We start from the raw sequence: 27,183 nt of genomic DNA on the forward strand, positions 1-27,183 counted from the left end.
CCCATGTAATTTGGAGATTTTCTATCATTTCATTTGGAGGTGTTTTGTACCATTATTTTCAGCTTCATAATGTTACAAAGTACATTCCTTGGGGAGATTCTGCATTTTGCATCAGAGGGATTAAACACTTCTGAGCAAAGTTTCTGACAATATAATTTGATATAGTTACGTTAAGGAATATTCTTTGTGATTCTAGTCTCCAGCCAGATGGGAAATCAACTTTCAACCGCTGGAAAAGCAACAAAAGTATTCCTCGGTAGTGGTTTTAAGATGGAAAAGAATAGAAGAAAATTACATGCCAAAAAAAAAAAAAAAAAAGAAAGAGAAGAAAAGAACTCCTAGGGCATGAAAACACTTAAATAATAAGACAAGAACTGTTTCATTTATTCACCATGAAAAATCATTAGCGGGCATAATGAAAGATTGCAAGGAAGTTGGGTTAGGTATATTCCCCCATGTACTGATTCTGGACCAGTGAGTTGAATTCTAAAAGGGAATGAGGCACAGCTACGTGACCGCCCACAGTCCTGATAACCATTTAATATATTCTCTTTCTCTCCTTTGTCCCTGATTCTATTTGGTATTATTTCCTCGTAGACAGAGTGTATGAATCTTTGGAGGATTGACTGTAGTACAGGAAACCTGTTCTCTGAACCTAGTCATCATAGGACTGGGAGGAAGGGGTAGCTGCGAAATTGAAGTGAAATGCCTCTGAACAGCTTTTATTATTTGGGGAATGGTGAGATCAAGGTAGATTTGGGGTGTTTGGGTTTTTCTTTTTTTTTTTTTTGCGGTACGCAGGCCTCTCACTGTTGTGGCCTCTCCCGTTGCGGAGCGCAGGCTCCGGACGCGCAGGCTCAGCGGCCATGGCTCACGGGCCCAGCTGCTCCGCGGCATGTGGGATCCTCCCGGACCAGGGCACGAACCCGTGTCCCCTGCATCGGCAGGCGGACTCCCAACCACTGCGCCACCAGGGCAGCCCTGGGTTTTTCTTTAAACATTTTCCAGCCTCTGGTATTTTATTGTCAGAAATGGATTAGTAAAAACATCAGTGCTCATGATTTTGAAAGGTGTAAAGTCCCTTCCGTATAGGTGAGGCCTCCTCTGGTGGCACTCACCCGTGTGCTTCCCCCAGACTTTGTCTACACTAATCGTAGAACACACTGCAGAGCTCACTCTAATTGATTAGGGGTGCATTAGGCACCCTGTCTGTGACCACTTTGCCTTACCTTTGGACCTTGTTATTTTTCATTCCCCTCTGTTCCCACTACTTATTACCTCTGAGCTCAGTGGTTTAATTTATTATCATCGTCTCCCGTGGTTGTGTGAGTTAACAGGGCTCAACTGGGCTCTAGACAGCCTTCAGGAGTTTGCAGTCAGACGGTAGCTAAGGTGGGAGTCACATGGCCAGACGTTCAATGTGACGTCATCGTTCGAGGGTCTGTCACCTCGGCCGGGATGGCTGGAACAGCTGAGAGCTGACTGGCATCTCTCTCCACATGGCTACCTTGACTTTCTTTACACCTTTACACGAGGTGGCCTCATGGTCGTCAAATTTCTTGCCTTGGGATTAACTTCCCCTTTGGAACAAGTACTCCAAAGAGACTCAGGCAGAAACTGCAAGGTATCCTTGAACTCGAAGTCCAAAGTCACGTAACATCACTTCCCCTGCATTTTAGTGTTCAAAGATTGAGCCAGTTGAGATTTAAACAAGGGCAGTACACAGGCATGGATACAAGGAGAGTTGGTTCACTGGATGGGGTAGAGAGGGCATTTTTAAACACTAGCTACCACACCTTCTTTGCTAGAAAATAGTCACATTTATCTTCAACACAACGGTTATGCCACTGCACCAAACGCTTCTAGGAAACACAAACCCACACGAGTATTTAGTAAGTGAAAATTTGTGGGTTCTGGTAATACATATATTGTAACTAAATATATCTGATATTGTATGAGTGTTGTTCATTCATAGAAATATTACTTTTGTTATATTACAAATAGAATTATTTGTACCTGTTGGTCAGAAGCTGTTACTAATCAAAATACTTTGGGATTATAGAATGGGTTGGAGGCAGTTAACAAGACACTCAACAGAGTTCATCTCATTCCTTTCTAATCTTTGGTATATTAGTGTGTCGTACTATACAATAATTATAGAATATTTTGTTTATTGAAATGAGAGTTAGTTGTATTAATATTGTTCCTCCATTCATTCAATCAACAGGTATTTGTTGAGTATCTGTGATGAACCTGGCCCTGTGTTAGGCAATGCAGAGCAGGGAGGCTTGGTGCTATGGTTAGATTTTGCCCCAAGCAGTATCAATAGTAGCATTTTAAATGCTAACTATATGAGTTCATGCATTCAGATGTTTGAACACTAAAGAAAGCTGTGTTACTGAATACTACTAACAGTTAGTGCTGACTAAACCCTTTCTTTGTGCATTATTTCATTTAATCCCCCCAAGAGGTCTTAGGATAGAGGCAGAGTTGTTATCCCAGTTTGGTAGAGGTTGAAACTATGACTCAGAGTAAACAGTATCCCAGAGTTCACCTAATCAGTAAGTGATGAAGCTTGAAATTGAATCCAGGCACCGCCTACTATGCAAAATTGCATTAAAATAAGACCATTGCCTTTACCTCTAAATTCCGTGCCTTGTAAGAAATGTTTTCATCATTCTAAAATGGTAAATGCATAATTACTTAATTACTATTACTTAATAGTCATAAGACTGCTTTAATCTTTGGCCAAATGTATTAACACCTCCCAACCCCATCCCAACTCTGGGCTTCTTTTGGTTTCATAGGGACCATTTCTGAAGTCTAAGAAGGATATGTAGAGAAAGAATAGAAACTTAATTTTATTGAAATTTTACTGTATACCAGTCATCAAGCTTGGCATGCCAAATGAATACGAAGTTGCTGTGGCATGTAGATGGGAAAAAAAGCGAAACCACCAACCTCTTTAATAAAAGCAATCATGAATTCCAAAGATACTGATGGGGCACTTACAATATGGCAGGTCCAGGAAAACCTGGGTTCTGGTTTTGGGGTTCTCATCTCACTCTTCCATGGGAGGGACCAAGCAGGTGTTTTTCCCGCCAATACACTCTGATAAGGGAAGCCCACATGAGGGACACCGAACTTAGGGTGGTGAGTGGAGGATGGGAGGTGTTCTAGAAAGAGTCCAAGATTGGGGAAACTACTCAGGAGAAGAAGAGGGGTAAAGATTCCATCAAGGGAGTACACCCTATGTAGTGGTTCAAAGTCTAAAGAGTTTCAGGAATTCTAGGGACTGAAAGAATTATATGTAACAGAAGGGCAGGATGGGTGTATAGGAGTGGCCGGAGAGAAGCTGGCCAAGAAGTCATGAGGAAGGAACCTTTCTTTGCAGGTCTTGTTAGGAAGCTTGAATGAGCGAGCACCATTGAATCAGGCTTTGCTAAGTAGTTTGGATTTTTCTTTTCTTTTCTTTTCTTTCATTCATATATTTGATTGAGGCATCGCATCTGTGTTTTTTTTGGGTTTTTTTTGTTTTTAGATGTTGGGGGTAGGAGTTTATTAATTAATTTATTTATTTTTGCTGTGTTGGGTCTTCATTTCTGTGTGAGGGCTTTCTCTAGTTGTGGCAAGCGGGGGCCACTCTTCATCGCTGTGCACGGGCCTCTCACTGTCGCGGCCTCTCTTGTTGCGGAGCACAGGCTCCAGACGCGCAGGCTCAGTAGTTGTAGCTCACGGGCCTAGGTGCTCCGTGGCATGTGGGATCCTCCCAGACCAGGGCTCGAACCGGTGTCCCCTGCATTAGCAGGCAGATTCTCAACCACTGCGCCACCAGGGAAGCCCGGATTTTTCTTTTCTTTGGCCGGACCACGTGGCATGCGGGATCTTAGTTCCCCGACCAGGGATCAAACCCGTGCCCCCTGCAGTGGAAGCGCGGAGTCTTAACCACTGGACGCTAGGGAAGTCCCAGTAGTTTGGATTTTAAGTGCACTTGTGGAAAACAGATTGACCTTCAGACATTTTCTCCATGTCACCCATGACTTCCCCTTCCATTCCTTAAAGAGTTGGAAATGATTCTTTTTGTTTATATTATTACTGGGGGGAATATTTTTCCATAGGTACCAGGCAGTATAAATGGCTTCCCTTCACTTTCTGGGTATTTTCAGTGTTGATTATAGCCGGGCGGATCAAATTAAAGCACCAGGTGTCGTATCGTCTGAATATTAGATGAGTCATTATTTATGCATTGATCCAGGAACCACAAATCTGTACCCCACCTCCTCAGTTCTACAGATTCACATTTCTGTATATTTAGGTAACAGTCGAAGAGATAGATGCAATATATGCAAAAGTGCTGCAGACCACTTCCTTCAAGATCATGTCCAAACCCTTGACCCTTTCTAGGCCGACGCTCCAGCTCTTCTGAGAAAAAGCAATTGAAATTGCCTCTCCTGTGTACCCAGATGGAGGATGCAGAAGTCCGGCTAGCTTTTCCCTCCACTGCCAACAAAAACAGGGTGGAACAGCTGGGAAGGGAGGCCAGGAGCCCCAGAGAGAGGGAAGCAGCGGAACAGCGCAGTGACAGAAGCGCCTCCTTGGCCGCCTGCAGCCCCTCGCAGCCGAGACCTCCCCAGCCAACCCCGGTTCCTCCTCCTCTCCCCCTCGCCAGGGACCCCTCAAGGAGGGAGGACCAGTTAGTGACTTTAATCGGATCAGAGAGTTGAAAGAGCTTGTGCTGAAGTTAAGACAATATCCACTCCGTTTTCCCGGCTGGTCTCCCTTCTCCTTTCTCGCAGCTCTGGATCAAGAGCAGCGGTGATGAGCTCGTTCTCCAGGGCTTCTGGGAGAGTTCTGAGGATCCCGGCCGCTTCCCTCTGCCCCACAGTTTCCCAACCTCAACCCGAGGGCAGGTCCGCCCTCCCTCCCTCCCTCCCTTCCTCCCTTCCTCCCTTCCTCCCTCTCTCTCTTTTTTTTTCCCCTCCTTCCACCTGACAGGGACCATAAATAACCCAGGCTCCCAGCTGAGAACAAAGTTAAAGTTTGCCTGGAGCTCTCTGCCACTCCCTGCCTGGGCCGTGTCTTTGTTTTCTTCTCCTGTTTTTCCTCTCTACCTGGGTTGGCCGTTTCTTCCTTCAGGTTGGAGAAGAGTCGCCTCCTAATTAAATGCAGTGGCTCACTCGCCGGCCCTCCCTAGATTTCAGGCTGCCTCGGCTACCCGGTTAGGCACCGGGCATCGGTATCAAATTACCGAAAGTCTACACTGGAGCAGTCCTCATATTAACATACAAATAACTCAGGGGCTTGCATTTATGTCACCATTCGATCCTGCTAGAGGCTTGCCAGAGGAGTTTTTAATCCAATCAGAAGGAGTTTTAAAAGGATGTCTGCGGAGTGATCAAAAAGGATCTTGATCTCAATGAAATGTAGCCAGATTTGGGGTTTGGTTTTTTTTTTTTTTCATCTAAAATATTGAAAATCTTTGAACACTGATGGGCAGGAAAAGATGTGTAATTCTTCAGTTGCTGGCGAGGAGACGAAGATGCTGAGAGGAACTTGGAGGAAGTGGTGAAGACAGTGGATCCAACCCAGGGACTGGTTTGGGCTGATTTGGAGGTAGAGTCCAAATCACTGCTTCAGGGATTCCTGGAAACATCAGGAAAACATTTGATCAGCCCAGCCCGGTGGAAATGGCTTTGCCACAGAGTAAGATCTTTCTTTAAGTCGTACTTGGTGTGTGCTGTTTTTGTTTCCTATGTAGGGAGTGTGCAAGCAGCCCAGCTGTAAATAGTTACTGAAAATAATCTCTTGGTACCGGGTAGCCGGGTAGCTATGGAAAGTTGATCTGTTTGGTTTTTACACTGGCGAAAACAGTAGTTGCTATTGGATTTTTAGACTGGATTGGTAGCTTAAAAGCTGAGCTCTTGTGGTTTCCCGAGTTTAAATGAATGGAAATTATAAACAGTGCTGAATGAAGGACTGGAAAATAGAGCTGGAGTGGGTGAAATCGCTTACCTTTGAGAAAACATAACATGTACTCCTTTGAAATCTGGCTCGGCCAGCCAAGCTTGTATCCAGTAGAACAAGAGTCAGAAAAAGGAGATAGGGTTTGCCTGTTTGTGAAAGGAACTTTTCCACAGCCCGTGCTGCATTTTGAGAAGGATGGGAAATGTCCCAGAGGGCAAAAGGCATCTGGAAAACCTGCCCTGTCACCCCTGGAATGTGGTTTATTCCCGTGTGAGGTCATGTTGTACGTGTGTAGCTAGTAAAAGTATTTCAGGCAATTAACTCTTTGTATAGGTGGTTCAAGAGCAATTTATTTCATCCTTCTTTACAACTACTGAAGCCCCCATTTGATCTCTATTGAAGGTAGAGCTGCTTTCCAAGCAGGGTTCAAGCACTGGGGCAGCTGGACTGAGTTGTTAATTTGATAGATTTCAAAACAGTTCAAAATGGATGTGTTTCAAGGTTCCCCAGTTGAGCAGTTGTAGTTTCAGATTAAATAACTTGCTAGTTTTTTACATAAACCCCAAATTGAAATCCTGGGTGTGAGAAGAACATTTAAAATAAAGTCGGTTCCCTTCCCACATACAATTTGCAGAACAGTAATGAAGAGATGCCTCTTATTTTGCAATCCAGGTCCATTCAAACAAGCTGCCCTCATCATGGTTGGGCCAGGAAAACTCTAGCTGACAGGAGAGATCAACCTTTCTAGTCAGCTGGGGCTTGAGGCAGGGAGGAAGGAGATACAGAAATGGTTTAAAATTGGTACCTAATGCCAGGAGCTCTTTCTGCTGCTTAAATTCACTATCTTTTTTTAACATCTTTATTGGAGTATAATTGCTTTACAATGGTGTGTTAGTTTCTGCTTTATAACAAAGTGGATCAGCTATACATATACTTATATCCCTATATCGCCTCCCTCTTGCGTCTCCCTCCCACCCTCCCTACCCCACCCCTCTAGGTGGTCACAATAAATTCACTATTGAAGTGATGAACTAACCTCTACCTATACTTTTTCCTTCTAATGGCAGTTTCAAATATTATCCGGGGGGGATGAGGGGAAATGAACATGAGAGAAATGGGTGATTGGCCAATGACCGGAGGAACAGGTTTCTCCCCAACAGACACATTTTCAAAAGGGAAGCTTCTGATTTGGGCTTGCTTTGTGCATCCGCAGGTGAAGATGCAATGACAGGCGACACGGACAAGTATCTTGGGCCACAAGACCTTAAGGAATTGGGCGATGATTCTCTGCCCGCAGAGGGCTACATGGGCTTTAGTCTGGGGGCCCGCTCTGCCAGGTATTTTATCGTTGCTCTTTTCTCACAGTTAATTTAAAACAACCATGATGTGTCATAAACCGAAATCATTTTCATTTTTCACATTATCCCCAAGTTTGCTCTTTGGATAAGGATGGGAATTTGGTGAAATGTACACGTGCTCTGCTGTCTTCTTTTGTGGTTTTCAGTCCTTAATTTTATGCAATTGAATGTGTCAATCGTTTGTTCTTTTTTTCCCCACGTGGCAGTAGTGCTTCAAGCATCATAGCAAAAGAGCTCACTGGCAAACGGAGAGAACCAATCTAGGTCACATGTTTTAAAATTAAGTTTTGTTCCATAGTGAAAGAAAGATCCTCTTTTCCAATAAGTAAGAAATATTGTGTTGATTGTTCACTGTTCTCTCTTCGTGACTGAAAGAACAATTTATGATTGAGACTTAAAAGAGAGCATTCTTGGGAAAAAATGATGTATTGTTTATTGGAATTGTCTGTCAACTGAGTATCTCTTTCAAAAGTATGCCATTACTTTGTTTAGAAGGGACATGTTAAGAGTGAAACAGTGACTTAACCAAAAGTTACAGGTAGAATGGTAGCAAGTTCAGCTCTGAAAACTGAAGCTACAGCTTTTGTACGTGGAAAGCTTTGGCTCCAGCCTGACACTGGTTGAAAGAAACAGAACCTTGTCCAGAATTTGGGGACTTCTTTTCCCTGGTTGGGTTAACAGCCTGTTTGCTGACAGTCAAGTTATTTTAAGCTAATAATTAAACCTTCTAAGCTAGCGCCCTGGGGACATTTTCCTATAGTTTAAGGATCTGTTGTTAAAAGTTTCGTTGTCTAATAGTAAACAGCACTTCCCTCAAAGTAAACCTGGGAGTTTATTCTCAGCTCTGTTGATGTGGCCAGTTTAGACACTGAATTGATTTTTCTTTGAGTTAATCTTTTTTTGTTTAATAGAATTTGGAGCCTCATGTAACTTATTAGAATTTTGGCTTTATATATATATTTATAAAAGGCCTTAAAATCTTATTGTAGCAGGTGTCATTAATAAGAAGGGGAAAATAAGTTTTTAAAAACATGTCTTATTTCAGGTAATCACAGATAACAAGTTACAACTGAGAATATTGCAGAATCTTAAGGGACCTCAAGGGAAAAGTCTATTTAGAGATTGAAGAGCTTTTGTAATCCAATAACTAGCTGATTCTCTTCCTCAGATAATGTATAAAAGCTACATTTCATGACTCAATCATTTGTATATAGGGAATTGTAGCAGCTGACCTCCAGTGAGAGTTGAAACCAGTATATTGTCTCTTATAGATTTTCCACAAGACATTTCTGAGGCTTCCATACTTGTAGATTGGATTGCACCATTCTTATTTGTTGCTATTATATGTAACTCATTTTTTTACATTGCAACTGATGTTATGCTCAGAGGCGAATTATCTATAAAGCCGATATGTTTCTTAAAGTACTGTCAAACTGTTACCAAGTATAATATTCTGAGTGTAACATTTAAAAAGGGATACATTAAATGTGTAACTCATTCAACCATAACATTTATTTTTCTTTTTTTCCCTGTCTGATTTTTTTGCTTTCTACTTCTTCTGTTTTTTCTAAAAATACTTAAAAATAGTCCCAAGATCAGGTAAGAAAATACGGCACCTTGACAGTGTTTCTCTGCTCTTCCTTGACTCATTTTCTCATCTTTATTTTCTCCAGCATCGTGCTGTGCTATGCTGAGCTGCCATGTGCTTTTTCTTTTTTATTTCTCTGCTCAGCTTTAGAAAATCGGTTTTGTGATTTGAGAAAATAAGCAAGTAACTAAATGTATGACAAGTAATGTTTACTTACGCAAAGTTGACTGAATACGTGAGGAATTTATTTCTCTTAACGAAGTTGTATAGTGCATGAAGTAACTGGAGAAATTGCACTGGGTTTAAAGGAAAAGTCTTGATCGGAAGGGCTGTTTGTTTGCTGGGTTCTGTTCTAAGCTGTGCTAGGTACTTCAGTATAACTTCAGAAACCTGAAGCATGTGTTTTTCTAACATTTCCCCTGTTTAACACTTAGGGTATACTGATGGCTGCAAATAATATCGTTGACCTCAGTGAAAAACAACTTAATGCCTTCCAGACCCCCATGCAAATAATCTCTCATTTTAGTAGCTGAAAGTATCAATACTTCAATATATTAAGGATTCAGAGTGCAGCTCGATGCCGTTAATCGGCTCCATCTGCCTAATGTAAATTAGTCAGGAGTAGGAATTATGTCAAGTGACATTATGTAAAATGAGGACATCTTTAGACTTTTCCATTGGTAGCTCCCAATTCTAGGCTCTGTTCTTTCGTTGGCACTCCTACGTAAGTTAAAAGAAAGAAAGGATGTTTTTAAAAAAAAAAAAAACACATCTTAGATATGTTTAAAAACTAAAGTTAAAATGAACGTGTCATCATTTAAAAAAACTTGTGTTTGTTCACATATACAATAAAACAACTGTTCTCACGTACCACCAATATTACCACGTGCCATGGGAACCAAAATTTGAAGAAATGAATATCTGATGCAGAGTGTGGAACTTCCTGTGCCTCTCAAATCACATCACGGGGGCAAAATGGAGTCTTGCTATAAGTACGTAGAAGTTGCACTATCTAATGGTCTAGCTGCCAGGCACATAGGATTATTTAAATTAAAATGAATTAAAATTAAATAAAATTAAATGCAGCTCTTCTGTCACGCTAGCCGCACTTCAGGTGCTCAGTGTATTGGACAGAGCAGATTGAGTACGTGTCCATCATTCTGTTGGAAAAGAAAGTTCTGTTGGATGGTGTTGAGTTAGAAAGTAGAAAGAGAATTCCTGCCTTTAGGAAGCTTATATTGCATCTGAGAGAAGGGATGGGGCTAGAAACAGGAGTAACAAAAGTTTGCAACAAAAATAGGAAAAAAAAAAGAGTGATGGGTCATATATGATTGGGCACTGGAGGCCCAACGGTGCAAGAGGTCAGAGTCACATGGCTTACTGGGTAAGCTCTATGCAGGGATAATGCTCTTTTTTTTTGCTTCTATATCCATTTTCTGATATTGTGTCCCTCTCATAATAGTCACTTAGTAAGTATTTGCTTAATACATCAGATAATGACTCTGTAGAATGATGGTTGTTTTGGAGAAAGTAAGGCTCTCATCCTAGAAGCATGTACCTAGCCATTTGTGTAGACACTTAGAATTATGTCTGTCGTTTGGGGGCCTCTGTATCTTGATATAAAAATCCCCACTTTTGGATACTCTTTGGTGTCTCTAAAATATATCCATATATGCCTTTAATGTAGGCAGTGGGGGAAGAAATCATTTTGTGCAAGCACAGAATCATTCCTTAGTTACCTCTCCTTTGCTCTCTCCCCTGTCAAGCACAGACAAAGGCACGGCCAGGCCAAAGTCTGCCAGATTCGGCTGGTGAAGATTCGAGCAGCCACCTTTAAATTCAGACAGTTGATTACTTCCTAGGTGGGGCTCACTTCCTGTGGCCCTTGTCTTCCACACCAGAGAGGATGACACCAAAACCAAAGGGGCTGTGTGTCTACCACGCTAGCTGTGGGCTGCCGCATTGCTAAGGAGCCAATTCCAGACCGCTCTCTTCCCAGGAGGGCATGGCAGGAAGCCTCAGACCTCTTTCAAAATGGGAGGCAGTGAAAAGCTACCTCAGACAGCCTACCTGGTAGGGAGGCGAGTGGAAGATGGCCTCGGAGCAGCTCACCAGCCTCCATCCTCTTTGTTCTTGAAGGATCACGGGGGTTCCGCCAAGGCTCAGATGAGCTGCCACTCCAGCCTGCCTGTGTGCCCTTTGTGGATATCTGCAGGGTTACCAGCGTCCCTGACTCTATTGGTCTCTTTTTTTTTTAATTGAGATATAATTGACATATAACATTGTGTTAGTTTCAGGTGTATAACATGACTCAATATACATATATATTGCAAAACTGTCATCACAATAAGTCTAGTTAACATTCATCACCGTTCATAATTACACTTTTTTTTTTTATTATGATGAGAACTTTTAAGATTTACTCTCGGGAATTCCCTGGCGGTCCCATGGTTGAGACTCTGCACTTCCACTGCAGGGGCCACGGGTTCGATCCCTGGTCGGGGAACTAAGATCCCACATGCTGCGTGGCACGGCCAAAACAAAAATCTCTCTTAGCAACTTTCAAACATACAAAACAGTATTATAGACGATGGGCAGCATGCTGTACATTAAATCCTCAGGACTTACAACTGGAAGTCACGTAAAATAAAATGTGATTTGAGAAAATGAAAATAAGCAAGTAACTAAATGTGACGTATTCACATTTTATAACTGGAAGGTTATACGTTTTGACCACCTTCACCCGTTGTGCCCATCCCCCAAGCCCTCTTGGTATTTAGCTTAGAGGTCAAGGTGGTGAGTGGTACTTCAGGACGTCAGGAGTCCTGCATTCTGGGAAGTTCAAAGCCTGTGTAGAGGATCTGAGAGAGGCTAGAAAGGAGAAGAGAAGAAGCAAAGAAAAAAAGCATACAGTAAGGAAAGACAAGATAACCATACATGGAATTTGAATTTTTCCAGGCCAGAGAGATGGCAATGAAGATAATGTAAGGTGTATTCATAACCCTCCTTCCCTCTTCACGTTTTCCATGAGAAGCCACTATAAACCAGAGCTCTCAATAGGTTAAATCCACATCTAGTTCCCAAAGCCTTATTAACGGATACATTTACAGCACCATAATTCCATTCAGTAGTGCGAGATAGACAAATATGGACCAGAAAGGGAGGAGACTCTAAAAGAAGGTCTTAACCAAGAAAAATCTCTCTAGTTATCAAATTATCTGCAGTCATCTGGAGTCATGTTGGTTTGACTGTCATAGCGAAATATCCAAGTTTTCACACATTTCACCTTCTCAAAGATTGAACACCAACCCGCCTAATTTTAAACAAAACCTGATCGTGAGGTTGTCTAAGCTTAAGAAATTTCCTAAAGTATAAGGGATTTTATTTTTGACGATGTCTTTTCAAGAACGACTTTGGTTGATGTTTTTGGCCATCTTGCCTGTTCTTCAAGTTGCATGCATTAACGTTCTTTTATCCATCTCATCGTCATCTCCCACTCTTGAATGGTTAACTGTAACTACAACAGCCTCCGCTCCTTCAGTTCGGATAGGTCTTACACCTTGAACAGAAGCTCCTTCGCGCGGGACAGCATGACGATTGAAGAACTCCTGGTGCCGTCCAAAGAGCAGGTATGCGTTCTTTTGTCAAATCTTCTTCCGTCGTTAAACTTTCATTTGTATGATGGAATCACGTTCTTCGTCGCATGACAAAAACTCTGTTTCTGCATGTTTGGTTTTGCATTTGTAAGTCTTCCTGTACTGCCAGTTAAAGAAAAAATCAATTGTACCATAAATCGAAATATCCCTCTCTTCTGCATATCAATCTCATCCCACAAAGAGGAACTTAGAAAAGTTCTAGGAAAGGCATGGATACCTTTCTCATTTCTTGGCCAAATCTTGCAGTTTTTAAAAATGACAGTTAAGGGAATTCCCTGGGGGTCCAGTGGTTAGGACTCCGCACTCTCACTGCTGAGGGCCCAGGTTCAACCCCTGGCCAGGGAACTAAGATCCCACAAGCCGTGCAGCGAGGCCAAAAATAAATAAATAAAATAAATAAGTAAATAAAAGAGAGGTAATAATAATTGGTAGCTAAAGTTGCTGACGTTATCCACATGAAGGTTAGGTTTTGCTCAACAGACTACGTATGCATGTTGGAATTTGCTGAAATTGTTTTTAGCAAGTTAAAGATTAGATTGGTCATGTTTTTGGTCCCTTAGCTTCAAAGCTGCCTGGGATGGGCCTTCTCAAGGCGTGCCAGCGTTTTGCTTTCTACTAGAACCTCTGCTAGGTTCATTTGGTGTTTATGCAATTCCTTCTTTCCGTTAACTGTGGTTGAATAGATACTGGTTTGTTACAGGAAGACTCAGTAACAGAGTCCTGCTGCGTAGGCGCTCAGGATGGGTCATTATTCTAGATTCACACAATACCTGCTGTTAAATGTGCACAGTCAGGAGCTGGTGATGGATGAAACTGGACCATAAAACTAATTTTGAAGGTGGCCTGTAATATTTAAACAATGTAAATGGTGAAATTATGCTGGACTTACTGATTCACTACATAATGAAGGTAAATTGGGGCAGACGAATAAGTGATGAACACTTATCATCACCAAGTTAGAGGTTAAGCCGCGGGTCGTCACACCTTGAGGGTTCCCATCTGTCTGGAGATGCCGACTTCCAGACACACAGATGTATGTTGTACTTCATAAGGACCTACAATACGTATGTTAATGCTTTATACTCTCTGGAACATTCTTAGCAAGCAGGTCTTACAGAGCTGACTGCAGTGACTCTTCAGTGTTTGGTCAAAAAACACCCTCTGTAGAATGATTATAGGTACCTGCCATGGTTTAAATGGGCGTTAGCACCAGAGAAAGCACTTATCTCAAATGATGAAGCTAAGTTCTTGGGTGTAAAGTGTTGCCCAGGTATTGGTTGAGATTTTCTGAAGGACTCTCTGCTTGGTTGGCCGTGGTCATTATCCTAGTTGGGTAATCCTGATCTCTTTATGTTCCCAACTGAAATGAAATGTTAGTGGATGTATTGCTAACACTTAAAAGTGTAGAAATATGTGAAATTCTCTGTGCTCTAAGGGAACCCCACAAAACTTACACACTTGCAAGTAAAAGGAGATTCCTTGAACATTTTGCTATTGTAATGCAGTAGCAGATTGTCAGTTGACCCTAATCATGGTTTATATTTCTGAATATATACTTGTTTGGGGGGCGAGGGCCTGAAATGGAGGCCGCCACCACCATTATCACCGTGACCTCACCTCCACTGCCACCATCACCTGCACCGCCATCTCCGCCACGTTTACCACCATAGTTACACAGCCTCTCGATTTCTGCACATCCACCTTAAAGTAAAATATAAATGCTTGCGATGCTACAAGGTTACAAACAGGCTTCTGAGCGTTCTCACACCATTACCTGTCAGCTACCGCCGAGACCTACTTACTCAGGTAGAATGGCGGGGCAACATTTACTCAGAATGAAGGATTCGTGAAAAGAAATGAAGGCTAGAGAGAACGTCTGAGGTAAAGCTGATGTTCTTTTGTATAGTTTGTTCCTGCTCCAATTTCAAAAATACCTCTGTGGGCATCACAAACCCTCTGTAGGCCAGTCAGAAGAAAGGAGAGCTTAGGACACCTTGAAAGCTTTGCAGATAAATCTTAAGTTGATAACTGCAGAAGCAGGAAGCTGCTTTCTTTAATGGCCACAGAGAATCCGTGGTCTGACAGGCATTTCTCATGGAACGAGCACGTTTAATGAGCACATCACATGACTCCATGATAAATTCACCGGAGACTTGGAAAAAAAGATATGAATATCATAAAGACATTTTAGGGACAGTTGGGGGGCATTTGAAAATGTACAAGCTATACTGTTAGGAAATTATCGTTCATTTTCCGAATAGTGATAATAGTATTGAAGGTATACAGGGAATATCTCTCTTCCAGGGGTATGCATGCTGAATTTTTCAGGAATGAAGTAATCTCTGTCAGCTATTTATTTTCAGATGGTTCAGCCAGAAGTGTATGCATGGAGTGAGAGAAAAAAATCAAATATGGCCAAATGTTAATTGTTGAATCTAGGCTGAGTGTATATGAATATTCCATATACAGCTTTTTCAACTTTTTTCTTTTGTATTAAATTAAAATTAAAACTTGGAGGAAAGAGGAAAACAAATTCTGAAAGAGGTGTATTAACTTATTTCATCCCATATCTCATTTATCATAGAAGAGAGCAAAAAGGCTAAGTCCTCAAAAGAGAGGCTTTAAGAGGGAAGAGTCTAGTTACACTGGGCATGACTCATGAGAAGCATTTATTTCAGAAGTGCATTTAAACACTTTATGTTAGAATTAAGTGACAAAAAATTATTAGTTGATGTCTATCATGTCTCAAAATCTGCAGGGATAAATTTCAAAATGGAGTTTGTCCGCAGTATTGATTTTGTCTGAAAGCATGCAAGAAATCTGAAATATTTAGAATTCCTAAATTTAGCAATGATCTATGACTTACTGTCCGATTTAAAACTGCCTTGTCATTGCCCAGTTAAAGTTGCTTTGACAAGAGAAGGTGAAAAATGAATAAAAATTAACTTAGCGTGAGTTTTGTTTTTTTTTAAACAAGAGTAGAGTTCACCCATACAAAGCGTAGTTGCCTCTTTATTATTCTGCTGCTGATTAATCCGTTTGCACATTAACCACAGTTAAAGTACAGTTGAGGTCCAGGGTGGTTAGGCCTGCCACCCCCATGTTCTAAGAACCTGTGCTGGTTTGAAGGCCGGTGTGGAGGCCAGAGGTATGGAGGCCAGAGCTGGGGAGTAAGGCTGAGAGAAGGAAGCCCGTCCCCATTCCTTGCTGGGCCTTAGTCATGATTAGTTTGTAAACTACTTAATTCCCCCATGGATATTAAGAGTTGACATGTTTGTACTGTGATATTGGATTATCCATGAACTCTGTTTCCCTTTACCTTCCCTTTACCTTGTAATCAGGAATCACCTGTAGATATGCTTCTGAAAATGTGTATGTAAATAAATCATGTCTTGCATTTGTCAGAAGGTTTTATTATTTAAGGCAGGAACACTCAGCCCCAATTGCTCCCAAGAATCACCTGGAGAACCTTTACGGTCATGATTGTTCAGTTCCTCATTCCGGGGCCCTGGGGGCCTTGTCATGCAATTTTTAAATGCACCCAGAGTTGAAAGCCCCTGATTCCTAGTCAGAGTTCTTAGTTGAGGGCACACATTGGAATCCCCAAGTGGCTCTTTGGAGATTAAAATGTGCACCGAATTGGAGTCTCCCTGGCTGGGTTCTTGGGCACATGTGTTTTTCAAAGTTCCACAGATGATACTGGGATGCACCTTTAGTTAGGAACCGCTGCCTGAAAGCAACTGTGGCTGGGATCTTTTTGTATATTGGTCGGTCAACCTCTAATGTATTTGTTTTATAAGCTGAGATTTGTGTGTGTCAGGATGTCTCAGAGTAACATCTGTTGCTCTAAGAAACATTCCTTTCCCAATAGGAGGTAATAAAGAACAGGGTTTACTCTCAAGTGAAACCTGGTTGTCGAGGATGAGTATAATAGACAGGTTCTTTCATTTCTTCTGACATAACTATTGAAAGCAACTGTCTGGTATGGCTCTTGTAATTGCCGTGTTACGATCCAGGTCAGTTAGTCCCCATTGACATAAATGGAATACTGTTCATTAGATGCCATGGCATCGGGAGATAAGGCAGTGATGCTTGTGGTGATGGTGCTGAAAACAGCTCCTACTATGTGCCAGGCACTATTCTAAGTGTTTTGGAATTAGTACTGAATAGTTTAGAATGAACTCATTTACATTGCACAAAAACCCCATGAGATCATTTCTCTGCTCCATTAAAAAGATGAAGAAACTGAGGTACAGACAGCTGAAGTAACTCACCCCAGGGGACACAGCTGGTAAGTGGCAGGTAATCACTGGCCATATGGCTCTAGGTGGCCTCCTTTTTGCCTCCTTTTTTAAAAAAATTTTATTGAAGTATAGTTGCTTTACAACGTTGTGTTAATGTCTTCTGTACAGCAGCGTGACTCAGTTATACATGTATATTTTCACACCACTCCACTTTCTATCTGCATGATTCAGTGTGAGAAGGGAGCCAGCGGAGAACTTCACACTCTGCCCTCCAGGATCTCAGGCTTGTTAGTATTCTTAACATGGGGCGGTACCATCCTCTGTATCCCTTTTGTTAGCAGGAAAGATTATATTTAGACGCATGTTCTTCATTATGCTTGTTTCTAAGTTCTTATTGAATGTGCTTTAAAAGGAACTGACAACAGTTACAGCTTATATTCAGCAGCAAGTTATGAAAATTATGGAGAAAATTATTACACTAAAAATTATGGCATAGAAGCCATCTTTAAAGGAGTGGAAATAGTTGGCCTTTACATAGATATGAAGTAGAAGGTGTACTAGTGCTCTAAAAATACTGTGCAGGCTACCCAGTTAATTACACTTCCCTTGAATGACCCCACAAGTCATTGGGATGTGTACTGTGGGCAGAAACATTTAATTCAGTATCATTTCTGGCAGTTACTCAAAGATGGGAGAAGAGCAGAAATCACTTAGGGACATGGGTTTTCACCTGCAGACACCCATCCCACCTTCTTTAGGTGGCAGTGACAGGATCTGATGCTCAAATCCCTACACCCACTCTTTTCTCAGTCAGTGTAGTTTAGAAGGGGCTGAACCCCTCCCTCTCCTCTTCCCCAAGGATGGGCCTCAAACCTGGCCATTCAGAGGATTCCTTGTCCTGGGTTATAGTGATTACATTGAGGTGAGATATAAAATCTCAGCCAGCCTAATGAGATTTTGTCTAGCCTTCGGGGTTGCTAAGCTGTAAAGGTGATGTAAACCCAAAGCTCCTGGGGATGGAGCATGAAGACAAAGAACTCCTACCATCTCTGAGCCGCGGCTGGATGCAGCCATGCCTGAAGTTGCACCCCCCAGACTTTCCCACTATATAAGCCAGTACATTAATCTCAACCTGCCCCCACCCCTGGGGTGTCTTAAGCCAGTTTAATTTGGGCTTCTGTCCTCACTAATATGCTTGTTCTTGGTGGTGGTCAAACCTGGCCTGAACAACCACCTATCAAGGGCAATGTAGAAAGTCTTCTAGAATCTCAAAGTACAGTTCAACCTTGAGATTCTGTTAGTTTATGCTTTCTCTCTAGGAATAAATCTAATTTTACCTAAATACGAAGAAAATGAGGGAACTCCCTGGCAGTCCAGTGGTTAGAACTCCATGCTTCCACTGCTGGGCTCCCGGGTTTGATCCCTGGTCAGGGAACTAAGATCCCACAAGCTGTGTGGCACAGCTCAAAAAAAAAAAAAGAATAAAGAAAAATAATATATTAAAAAAAATGAGCTGTGATTTAATAGCTAGCAACCTGGGTGTTTCCCAGCAAAAATATCTAGAAAGGCATTCTTTACCAGTTGATCACTAAGGAATGAGGATCTTCCATTGCCTTTCAGTTCTGTTGACACACATGCCATGTGTCTACAAAAAGAGAGAAAACGGGGCAGCTGTGGGGCCCTGTCCCTCTCTCGTTCGGTTGCTTTCATCTTTCAGACTTCCCTTTTCAGAACAGATTCGCCCACGTGGTTTGTGCCTAAGGGAACTAGTCGCGGGGCTTCCAATGGTGACCAGTTTGGAAGATGTAACTAAACTAGTGTGTAAACAGTTGCACTGGCTCTTGGGTAATAGTGGAGATCATTCTGGAGCCAGTAGTGGAGGCCTCTTGATAGCCTCCCTGCACCTCAAGCAGCTGTTACCCCTAACTGTTACCACCCCCTAACGCTTCGCATTTATCTCCCAGTCTAGGATTCCAGATCCTTTGGGCTGGACTTGGTCTTTTGGCAGGCTAAGGATGATCTCATGTATATTTAGTTACATATTGTGTTGTGTACTAATACTTGGTGTATTAGCAAGGAATGTGCAAATTGGAGAGTTCTTTGGGAGAAATTCATGTTTATTTTTTCAAGACCCGCCCTTTCCCATGACCTCAGTAATAGAAAAGGAGAGGAATGAACAACCCAACAGGCTGGTTATGCTAATAATCCTTCCTCCTGTCCCTGCCAACCCCGTTCCACCCCTGCCCGCCCCCTTCCCCCTCCATCGGCAGATTAACTTTCCTATTTCTTTCCTTGAAGCTAATTTCTAAAGGGCTCTCAGAAATGTGCATGGTGGCAGAAGGTCACCAGCCTGGGATTAAAGATTTTCTAGAGATAGTCGCTTGGAAGATAAGCACCTTTGACTAGTGATATTTAATATCCTGCTTTTTCCTCTTCAAGGTGCTTTGCCAGCATTACTTAGGTGATCCACTCAACACCTCTCACAGATTGGTCATCAAGATTACAGATTTTTTTTTTTTTTTTTAAATGCAGAGAGGTTTGTGTTGTAACTTAAGGTAGTACAGTTCGTGTGGATGTCTTGAGCCGGATGCTGATGTGTTAACGCTCTCAGCTTCTATGCTGACCTTGATTCACCTTCTCTTGTTGAAGTTAGTAGCTAAATTATCTTGAAATCAATCCGATTTGGAAATCTCCAGAACGCAACTTCATTTTGGTTTGTATTCTGGTCTCAAATAAGTCTTGGGGGTTATAAGAGTTGATTTCAAGAAAAGAAATACTTTAGGGGAAAAAAAGACCTGCTTTAGTAAGCTCTTAATTTGTATTTTATTTTGCTACTTGAATGAGGTTTTCTTTTATGGAATTTAAGGTACACATGATGTTTTGAAATATGTCTTCATTGTGAAATTATGTCCACGGTCAAGCTAACTAACACATCAGTCACCTCCCATAATTACCATTTTTGGGGGTGTAGTGAGAACACTTGAGATCTACTCTCTTAGCAAATTTCAAGTATATAATACATTTTTATTCATTGCCGTCACCGTGCCGTGCATCAGGTTTCCAGAATTTCTTCATCTTATAACTGAAAGTGTGTCCCCTTTGATCCATATCTCCTCTTTCCCTCCACCCCCCAGCCTATGGTAACCACCATTCTATTCTCTGTTACTATGAATTAGACTTTTTTTTCTTTTAAGATGGAATCCATTTCTTAAAAGAATATTTCCAGATAGTTGTGGTGGATGTCCAGACAGACCTACTGTCTATTTCAGCAGCAGTTTGCCATTTCACTCAGTATCTGCCATAGATCATGATAATTATAATACTCAGGGCAGCACCTGTCATACGTTTTATTAAACGGATCATCTCACTGTGTGCTTTCAGCCACGTTATGGACTAGGTATTATCAGTACCACTTCACAGACAAAAGAGCCTGGGACTGAGGGTTTTACTTGCCCATTGTCACATTAGGTGACATTTGGTGGTACAGCTGAGAATAAAACTTAGGTCTGATGGCTGCTTGAACCCATTCTGCTGCTGCCCTAGGCTGCAGTGCCACTCTCATAAGCAAAGTACGGCAGCCTGAGTGAAGCACCTTCAGCTGGAAGAGTCAGCGTTTAGACAAGTATTTTGTCACGGCCAAAAGGCCACTGTTATTTGTTAATCCAGCAGGCTACTCCCTATACTCTGATCAATCATACACCATCCTAAAAAGCTATACACGGGGCCACAGTGTTATATAAATTTAAGAAATAAATTCAATTATAAAACATCTGGGAGCATCAAGATTATTATTATTATCTGTGATTCTGTTTGCATAGCAATTTAGAATTTTCATATCACTTTCATATTCCTTGGGTCATTCCATTCTTATGGTGAGTTGGGGCAGTTAACATTATCCACCCATTACTCACATGCAGAAATGAGGTTTTCTTCAGTGAGGTTTTTTGACCTTCCAGTCACTGGGCTATGAAGTGATGCAGCCCACCTCAAACCCAATCATCTGTTCTCTGTCTAGGGGATCTGACACCCACATGGGTCCCCCTGCCCTGGCCCTGGCCGATGTGTGGCCACAGGTTCAAGTTATCCTTGACAAGGATAACTACTAAAGCCACCGAGTGCTGGGTATTGACTTTGAGAAGCCTTTGCTCTCCTGGGCTCCCAGTCTGGTTACATCATCCAGCTGTTTCCCAGCTAGGTCGTGTTTACAGTTTTTCAGATTAGATGCACTTCATTCTCCGTGGGACCTGTTGCTGTGAGTTTTACCTGGGGCCGGTAACATTAGCAGTATCAAGACCACCAGTTCATCCGCAGGACCACCTGCTGCCAGGGGTAGCCAAGCGGACGGACAAGGACCTTAACTGGTGGCATCCAGCACTGGAGGTTGACAGTCAGCAGCCTGGAGAATTAGCTGATACTGGAATGAACTGGATTTCTTTTTCTTTTCCTTGCAAGTACTTTCTTGCCTTCTACCTCTTTCCTTCTGTGCCTGGACATTTATTTCCAGTCCTGGGCATTTGGGTGTGTCCTCATTGGTGAGGCCAGTGTGTACTTGCTCTCCTCTTTTCTCTGATGAACAGGGCTAGTGAGAAACTATTTTGGGAAAGTATGAACCTCTTGGAGACAGTGATATCATCGTTAGTCAGGCGTTGGACTCTATTGAGTAATGTGCATTTTGATTTTAATAGTATCCTTGATATCACTTCCAAGATGAAAAATGATGTGCTTATTCATAATCATTTTTGACTTGGGAGTAAAAGGTCTTCTTAAGTCAGTGTGAACTTTTCCTTAACGTAGTGTCCTACTAAAGCCACGCAGCACCGGGTATTCACTTTGTGTTGTCAAATGTTTCAAGTCTCTCTCTGAACTTCAGTTTCCTCATTTGTAAAATGGTATATTATCTCCCAAGGCCACTCCGTCCTGAAGAGTCAAAGAACAAAGTAATGTAAAGGCCTAGGATAGTCCCTGACATTGAGTTGACAGAGTAGGTTGCAGTATTGCTGTTAACATAGAAATTTAAACGTTTTTGAGTCAATAAATAAGACTTAGGCATTTAGAAGGTGCGTCCTTCTAACTGAACGGGCTGTGTTGATTTCATATAGGCATCCTGTGTATATAACTGTAAAGGACCAGTGCTGGCCCTGGAATATGTTTGTTTTTGCTCTGCTTTCTCCACAAATTCTCAGATTTTAACAAATGAGCTCACATAAATAAAAGTCCTTTGAAAAGTAGGAGCCACTGAAAAAAAAAAGAAAAATAGAAGCGATCATACATATGTCCTTTGAAAATCCTTTGAAAAGTAGAAGCGACCACAGCCTGCCAGCCCTGGCCGTGGTGCCAGACTTCTGGTGTACGTTCTCATTTAATCTTCCTATCAACCAATCATCAATTTGAAAATGAGGAAACTGAGACTGAGAAAAGTTAAGAGACATTCTAAGGATCATAAAAGCAGTAAGTAATGTTGGGGCATCTCCAAGGGGGCTTTTAATACATAAAGAAAAAGAACAGTCAGAGGCAAAATACCTCCTTTATTCCTGATGGAGGCCAGGTTGAGGGCTGGCTGAGTGTCTGAGCCAAGTGGGCTTGGTAACTGAACCCCTGAAGTGAGCAGACCCCCTACCCAGTGGCCAGCATCAGTGACTCAGGGCAGGCAGCCCCCACACGGAGGTCTGTTTAGGGGAGCAGAAGGGGGATGTCTGCCCTCTGTGACCGAGCTCAGGCCCATGAGAGTGAAAACTGGATCTGAGAGGAGCCTTCCCAGCTACCTTTCCCCAATCTACCACTTAGATAAAGAAATCACATTTCCTGAACATTAAGGGACAGGGCGAGGCCCACAGTGACACAATTGAGTTGCCTTTCTAAGATGGAAAGCTTAGGAGTGGGAAAGAAGTGCTCTCTATTCACAAATGGCAAAGGCAGTTTTCATATCCAAGTCTGTGCCTCAGGTCTAAAGCCAGTCTTTTCCATGAAGCCCTGGGAGCACCCCTACTTGCTGTGGGAAGTTTAAGAGCCATCTCTAGTTCATCTTTTTTAACCATCATCACACGTAGTGACCTTTTTATCATTTTAAATGTCTATTGGTTCAGTAACCAAACAGAAGAAGAGCTTCTCCTGGTACCATGGTACCAGGCACAATGACGTGTCACAACATCTTGAAATTCATATTGTTGACTACAATAAGTAAGCAGTTCAAACGGCACGTTTCTGTTTTAAGTAAACATTAGTCTGTAGAAAAAAGTGTTCAGAGACAGGTAGCTTGCAAACGAAGCCGCCACTTCATCTCTCTAAAAATCATAGGCTCAGATGGAGTGCCTTATTTTTGTGTTTCAGTGCATGCATTGTAGGAAGAGCATTTTATTTGTCTATATTTAGGTTATTAAAATTGCTAGGCCTGCCCATGAGCCTCTGCAAAACTCTATGGAAAAAAAGAAAAACTGGGACAAATATCGGGACATATGGCTCATTGCTTTGAACAAGTCTTTTAATTGATTCTACATTTGCTCATTTGTGTTATGACAAAGTTCCTGTGAGTGACTAGGAGGTGTGAGAGTCGGGGAGTCAGAAAGGAGTCAAAGGGATCCCCATGTGCTGGCACACCCCAGCCTCGATAAATATTACATGACGGCGGCCATACCTTTTTGTGGGATACAATTCATTGTTTCAATAATTAATGTCGCCAGTGCATGTTTCTAAGAGCACCAAAGGTAAATAATTTACTGTAATTACCAAAGAGGAGTGATATTATTTATTGCTTAGAACTTGAAAAAGAATAGGTCTTTTGGAAAATAGCCTTAGGGCTGCCCCAAATGGAGGAATTGCAGTTTGCTGAAAAATAAGTGAGCAGCACCACCTACTTTATATTAAATATTTTGCCCCACTCTGAGGGTGGGTTGGTTGGGGTCTTTAAAAGTCAGTAAAATTGGGGGCTTCCCTGGTAGCGCAGTGGTTGAGAGTCCGCCTGCCGATGCAGGGGACACGGGTTCGTGCCCCGGTCCGGGAAGATCCCACATGCTGCGGAGCGGCTGGGCCCGTGAGCCATGGCCGCTGAGCCTGCGTGTCCGGAGCCTGTGCTCCGCAACGGGAGAGGCCACAGCAGTGAGAGGCCCGCGTACCGCAAAAAAAAAAAAAAAAAAGTCAGTAAAATTGGTAAATGAGGCCAGATGAAACCAACACCTAATCTTTGGTTAACCCATAAAGAATTTGGGAACTTTCTGAAGTGACGTATTCATCTTTGGGGGTTAAGACCCTAGTTCTGTAAACTCTTGTTAACACCATTGATCGCATACCCATCCACCAGATGTGTCCTCTCTCACCGAAGGCACAGACGGCTGCTCCTCATTCATTTTTGCATTTTCCTAGGATCTAGGCAGGACAGTGACTTACACATAAGTGCTCTGCAAATTATTGTTCCATTTAATCTCAGGGTTTTGTTTTTTTTGCGGTACGCGGGCCCTCACTGTTGTGGCCTCTCCCGTTGCGGAGCAACAGGCTCCGGACGCGCAGGCTCAGCGGCCATGGCTCACGGGCCCAGCCGCTCCGTGGCACGTGGGATCTTCCCAGACCAGGGCACGAACCCATGTCCCCTACATCGGCAGGTGGACTCTCAACCACTGCGCCACCAGGGAAGCCCAGGGCTATTTTTTTAATCTTTGTAATTCACAGTAATTTTTAAAATTTAAGTTTTCTTATTATGAACCTTACACACATGAATAAAAAGTCATCACCTGTTTATACCTTAGGCGGAACCCTGTGGAGATTTTCCCCTCAGCTGGCCTAGATTTAGACAACCTATGAGCTATAGCTCAATCTAAAACTGTGACTAAACTGATAGCAAGCAGGAAAGATCTTTCTGGAGTAGCATCTTCAAGGAAAGATCCAAGCAGCGTGGAAATGAATGTGTTAAAGTCGCTCCGACTGGCCAGCGAGCATCTTCCCTTTGTCTCAGCAGGCCCCCAGCTGGCACGCGGCCTCACAATTTGCTTCCAAATATCTTAGCCTGGCCATAGGATCTGGTGTTTAAAAGGAAAGAGGCACATGAAGATTTCCCCTGTCTGCAGCACTCTGGGCAAAGAATATTCTTTGCCGGGTGATCTTTGGCTGTTGCAACACGTGAGAATTAACCGTTCAAATAAAGGTCCTTCTCCATTTGGGAAAGAAACAAAAAAAGTCATGTTCTTTTACAAGACATACTCAATAGGATTAAAAAGAGCATCCCCATATACACCTTCAGCCCCCACCTTCTCCTCTCCAGAGACAACTGCTCGGGTGGCTTTTGATGACTGAGTACTAAGCTTACGGGATGCTCTCTGCGCGGTTGAGGGCTTAGCACCTGGGATTTCCACTGAAGTAATAAGTCTGGGACGTTTCACTGGAAAATCCCAGAGAAGACTCCCCATTTTCTGCCTCAAGGCTCTGTCCCTAGCTGTCTGTCTGGGAGACCAGTAAAGGTAGAAGGCTGGGGCTGAACATTCATTACATAAACTTTCAATTAATCCCCATTTTCATTATGGTGCCTCTGACCCTCTAATCTTCTGCCTCTGGTTTCTGTGCCTCTAGATTTCTGCCAGGGTTGAAGGGGGTGAGTTATTCGGCAACTGATAAATCAGTGAGGGGATTATGGAGATCGGATCCCTTTTTAGAGAGACTTGCAACCAATCCTTGTTTTTCTGTTGATGTCTTCTCTTATTCTCTTTGCCTGTGTGTGTTTGTGTGTGTGTGTGAGTGAGTGTGAGTGTGAATTCTTGACTGTCATTTTACTGGGGTTTCAGTAGAAAGCAGATCTTTAGAAGGGCGAAAATTGAGATTGATTTGGTTTTTGGTGTGTGAGCCAATCTCTCTCATCAGATTTGGAACATTCTTAGCCATTCTCTCTTCAAACATAGCCCCTACCTTATTCTCCTCTTCTACTTCCGAGAGTCCAGTTACACACACGTTAAAACCTTTCACTGTGTTCTACGTCTCATACTATTTTCTGTATTTTCCATTCTTTAAAAAAATCTACCCTTGACATATACACACCACTATATTTAAAATGGATAACCAGGAAGGACCTACTGTAGAGCACAGAGAACTCTGCTCAGTATTCTGTAGCAACCTAAATGGGAAAAGAATTTGAAAAAGAATGGATATATGTACACGTATAACTGAATCACTTTGCCGTACACCTGAAACTAGCACAACATTGTTAATCAACCATAGTCCAATATAAAACAAAAATTTTTTTTAAATCTACCCTTCATTTTTTATATTTTTCCATTAACACTTCCCATATATTAACCCTGTTTCCTATTGTGTTTAAGAACTGACATTATACTTAGAACTGAACAAAGGCCCATTTGATTTTCTTACATATATTCCAGTCCTCTGTTGAATCATCCACCTTTTCATTTCTTTTCTCTATCTTTTTTCCTATTTTCTTAAACATACTAATCATAGTTATTATGATAACTATAATCAAAGTTCTTATTAACTTCCTTCAAAATGTAGGATCACTTGGGAGTCTGTTTGTAGTATCTGGGTTTGTTTTGGTTTTGTTTTTGCTCATGTGCTCTGGCCATGCTTGGCAGTTTTTCATTGCATGCTGGACATGATGTATAAAAACAAGTTTGTAGACACGACACACCCAGTGATGATAATATTCCTTCAAAGAGGATTCACCATCCCTCTGCGAGGCAAACAGTGGTGGCTGATTCTTCTCATCCAATCAAGATTTTGCTGAAATGAGGCTGGTTCACAGCCCTGGTAAATCTCAGACTACCACTGGTCTGTCCCTGGCCCTTCAGGGTCCTTATTTGAAATTCTGGTATGATCTTCGGGTCCCCTCCCCTTCCAAGTCTCACACTCTAAATCTTTTTCTCATGAAACTGCCCAAAAGCTCTGTTATGCCTTTCAGAGATTTTCTGGTTAGTTTTTTAGCTTCCTGTTCTGCACAGCTCCAGAGTTTATTTATTTATTTTTATTTTATTTATTTATTTATTTTAATTTTTGGCTGTGTTGGGTCTTCGTTGCTGCACTCAGGTTTTCTCTAGTTACAGCGAGCGGGGGCTACTCTTCGTTTTGGTGCGTGGGCTTCTCATTGCAGTGGCTTCTCTTGTTGTGGAGCGTGGGCTCTAGGTGCGCAGGCTTCAGTAGTTGTGGCTCGCAGGCTCAGTAGTTGTGGCTCGCGGGCTTAGTTGCTCCGTGGCACGTGGGATCTTCCCGGACCAGGGCTTGAACCCATGTCCCCTGCACTGACAGGCAGATTCTTAACTACTGGGCCACCAGGGAAGCCCCAGCCCCAGCATTTAGCAAATGTTCTGAATGGAAATCTGTAGCATGCCTGAGGCCACCCAACTCTCCACCAAAACTCCCTTGGTTTTTCTGTTCCCCAGCAGGTA

General features: G+C 42.4%; 1 protein-coding gene and 1 non-coding gene across 2 annotated transcripts in view; both read left to right on the forward strand.

Moving 5' to 3' along the window:
* The window catches only part of ANK3 (ankyrin 3), a 328,736-nt gene that overhangs the window by 221,240 nt on the left and 80,313 nt on the right, over positions 1–27,183 (forward strand). The window contains 2 exon segments of the mRNA XM_060033488.1: positions 7,178–7,301; positions 12,437–12,539. Coding sequence (XP_059889471.1) covers positions 7,178–7,301; positions 12,437–12,539 — 227 coding nt within the window.
* TRNAE-CUC (transfer RNA glutamic acid (anticodon CUC)) lies at positions 12,839–12,911 on the forward strand. The gene has a single exon. It is a non-coding gene; the product is annotated as a tRNA-Glu (tRNA).

Source organism: Delphinus delphis, chromosome 16 (genome assembly GCF_949987515.2).
Source record: "Delphinus delphis chromosome 16, mDelDel1.2, whole genome shotgun sequence".
NCBI lineage: Eukaryota > Metazoa > Chordata > Mammalia > Artiodactyla > Delphinidae > Delphinus > Delphinus delphis.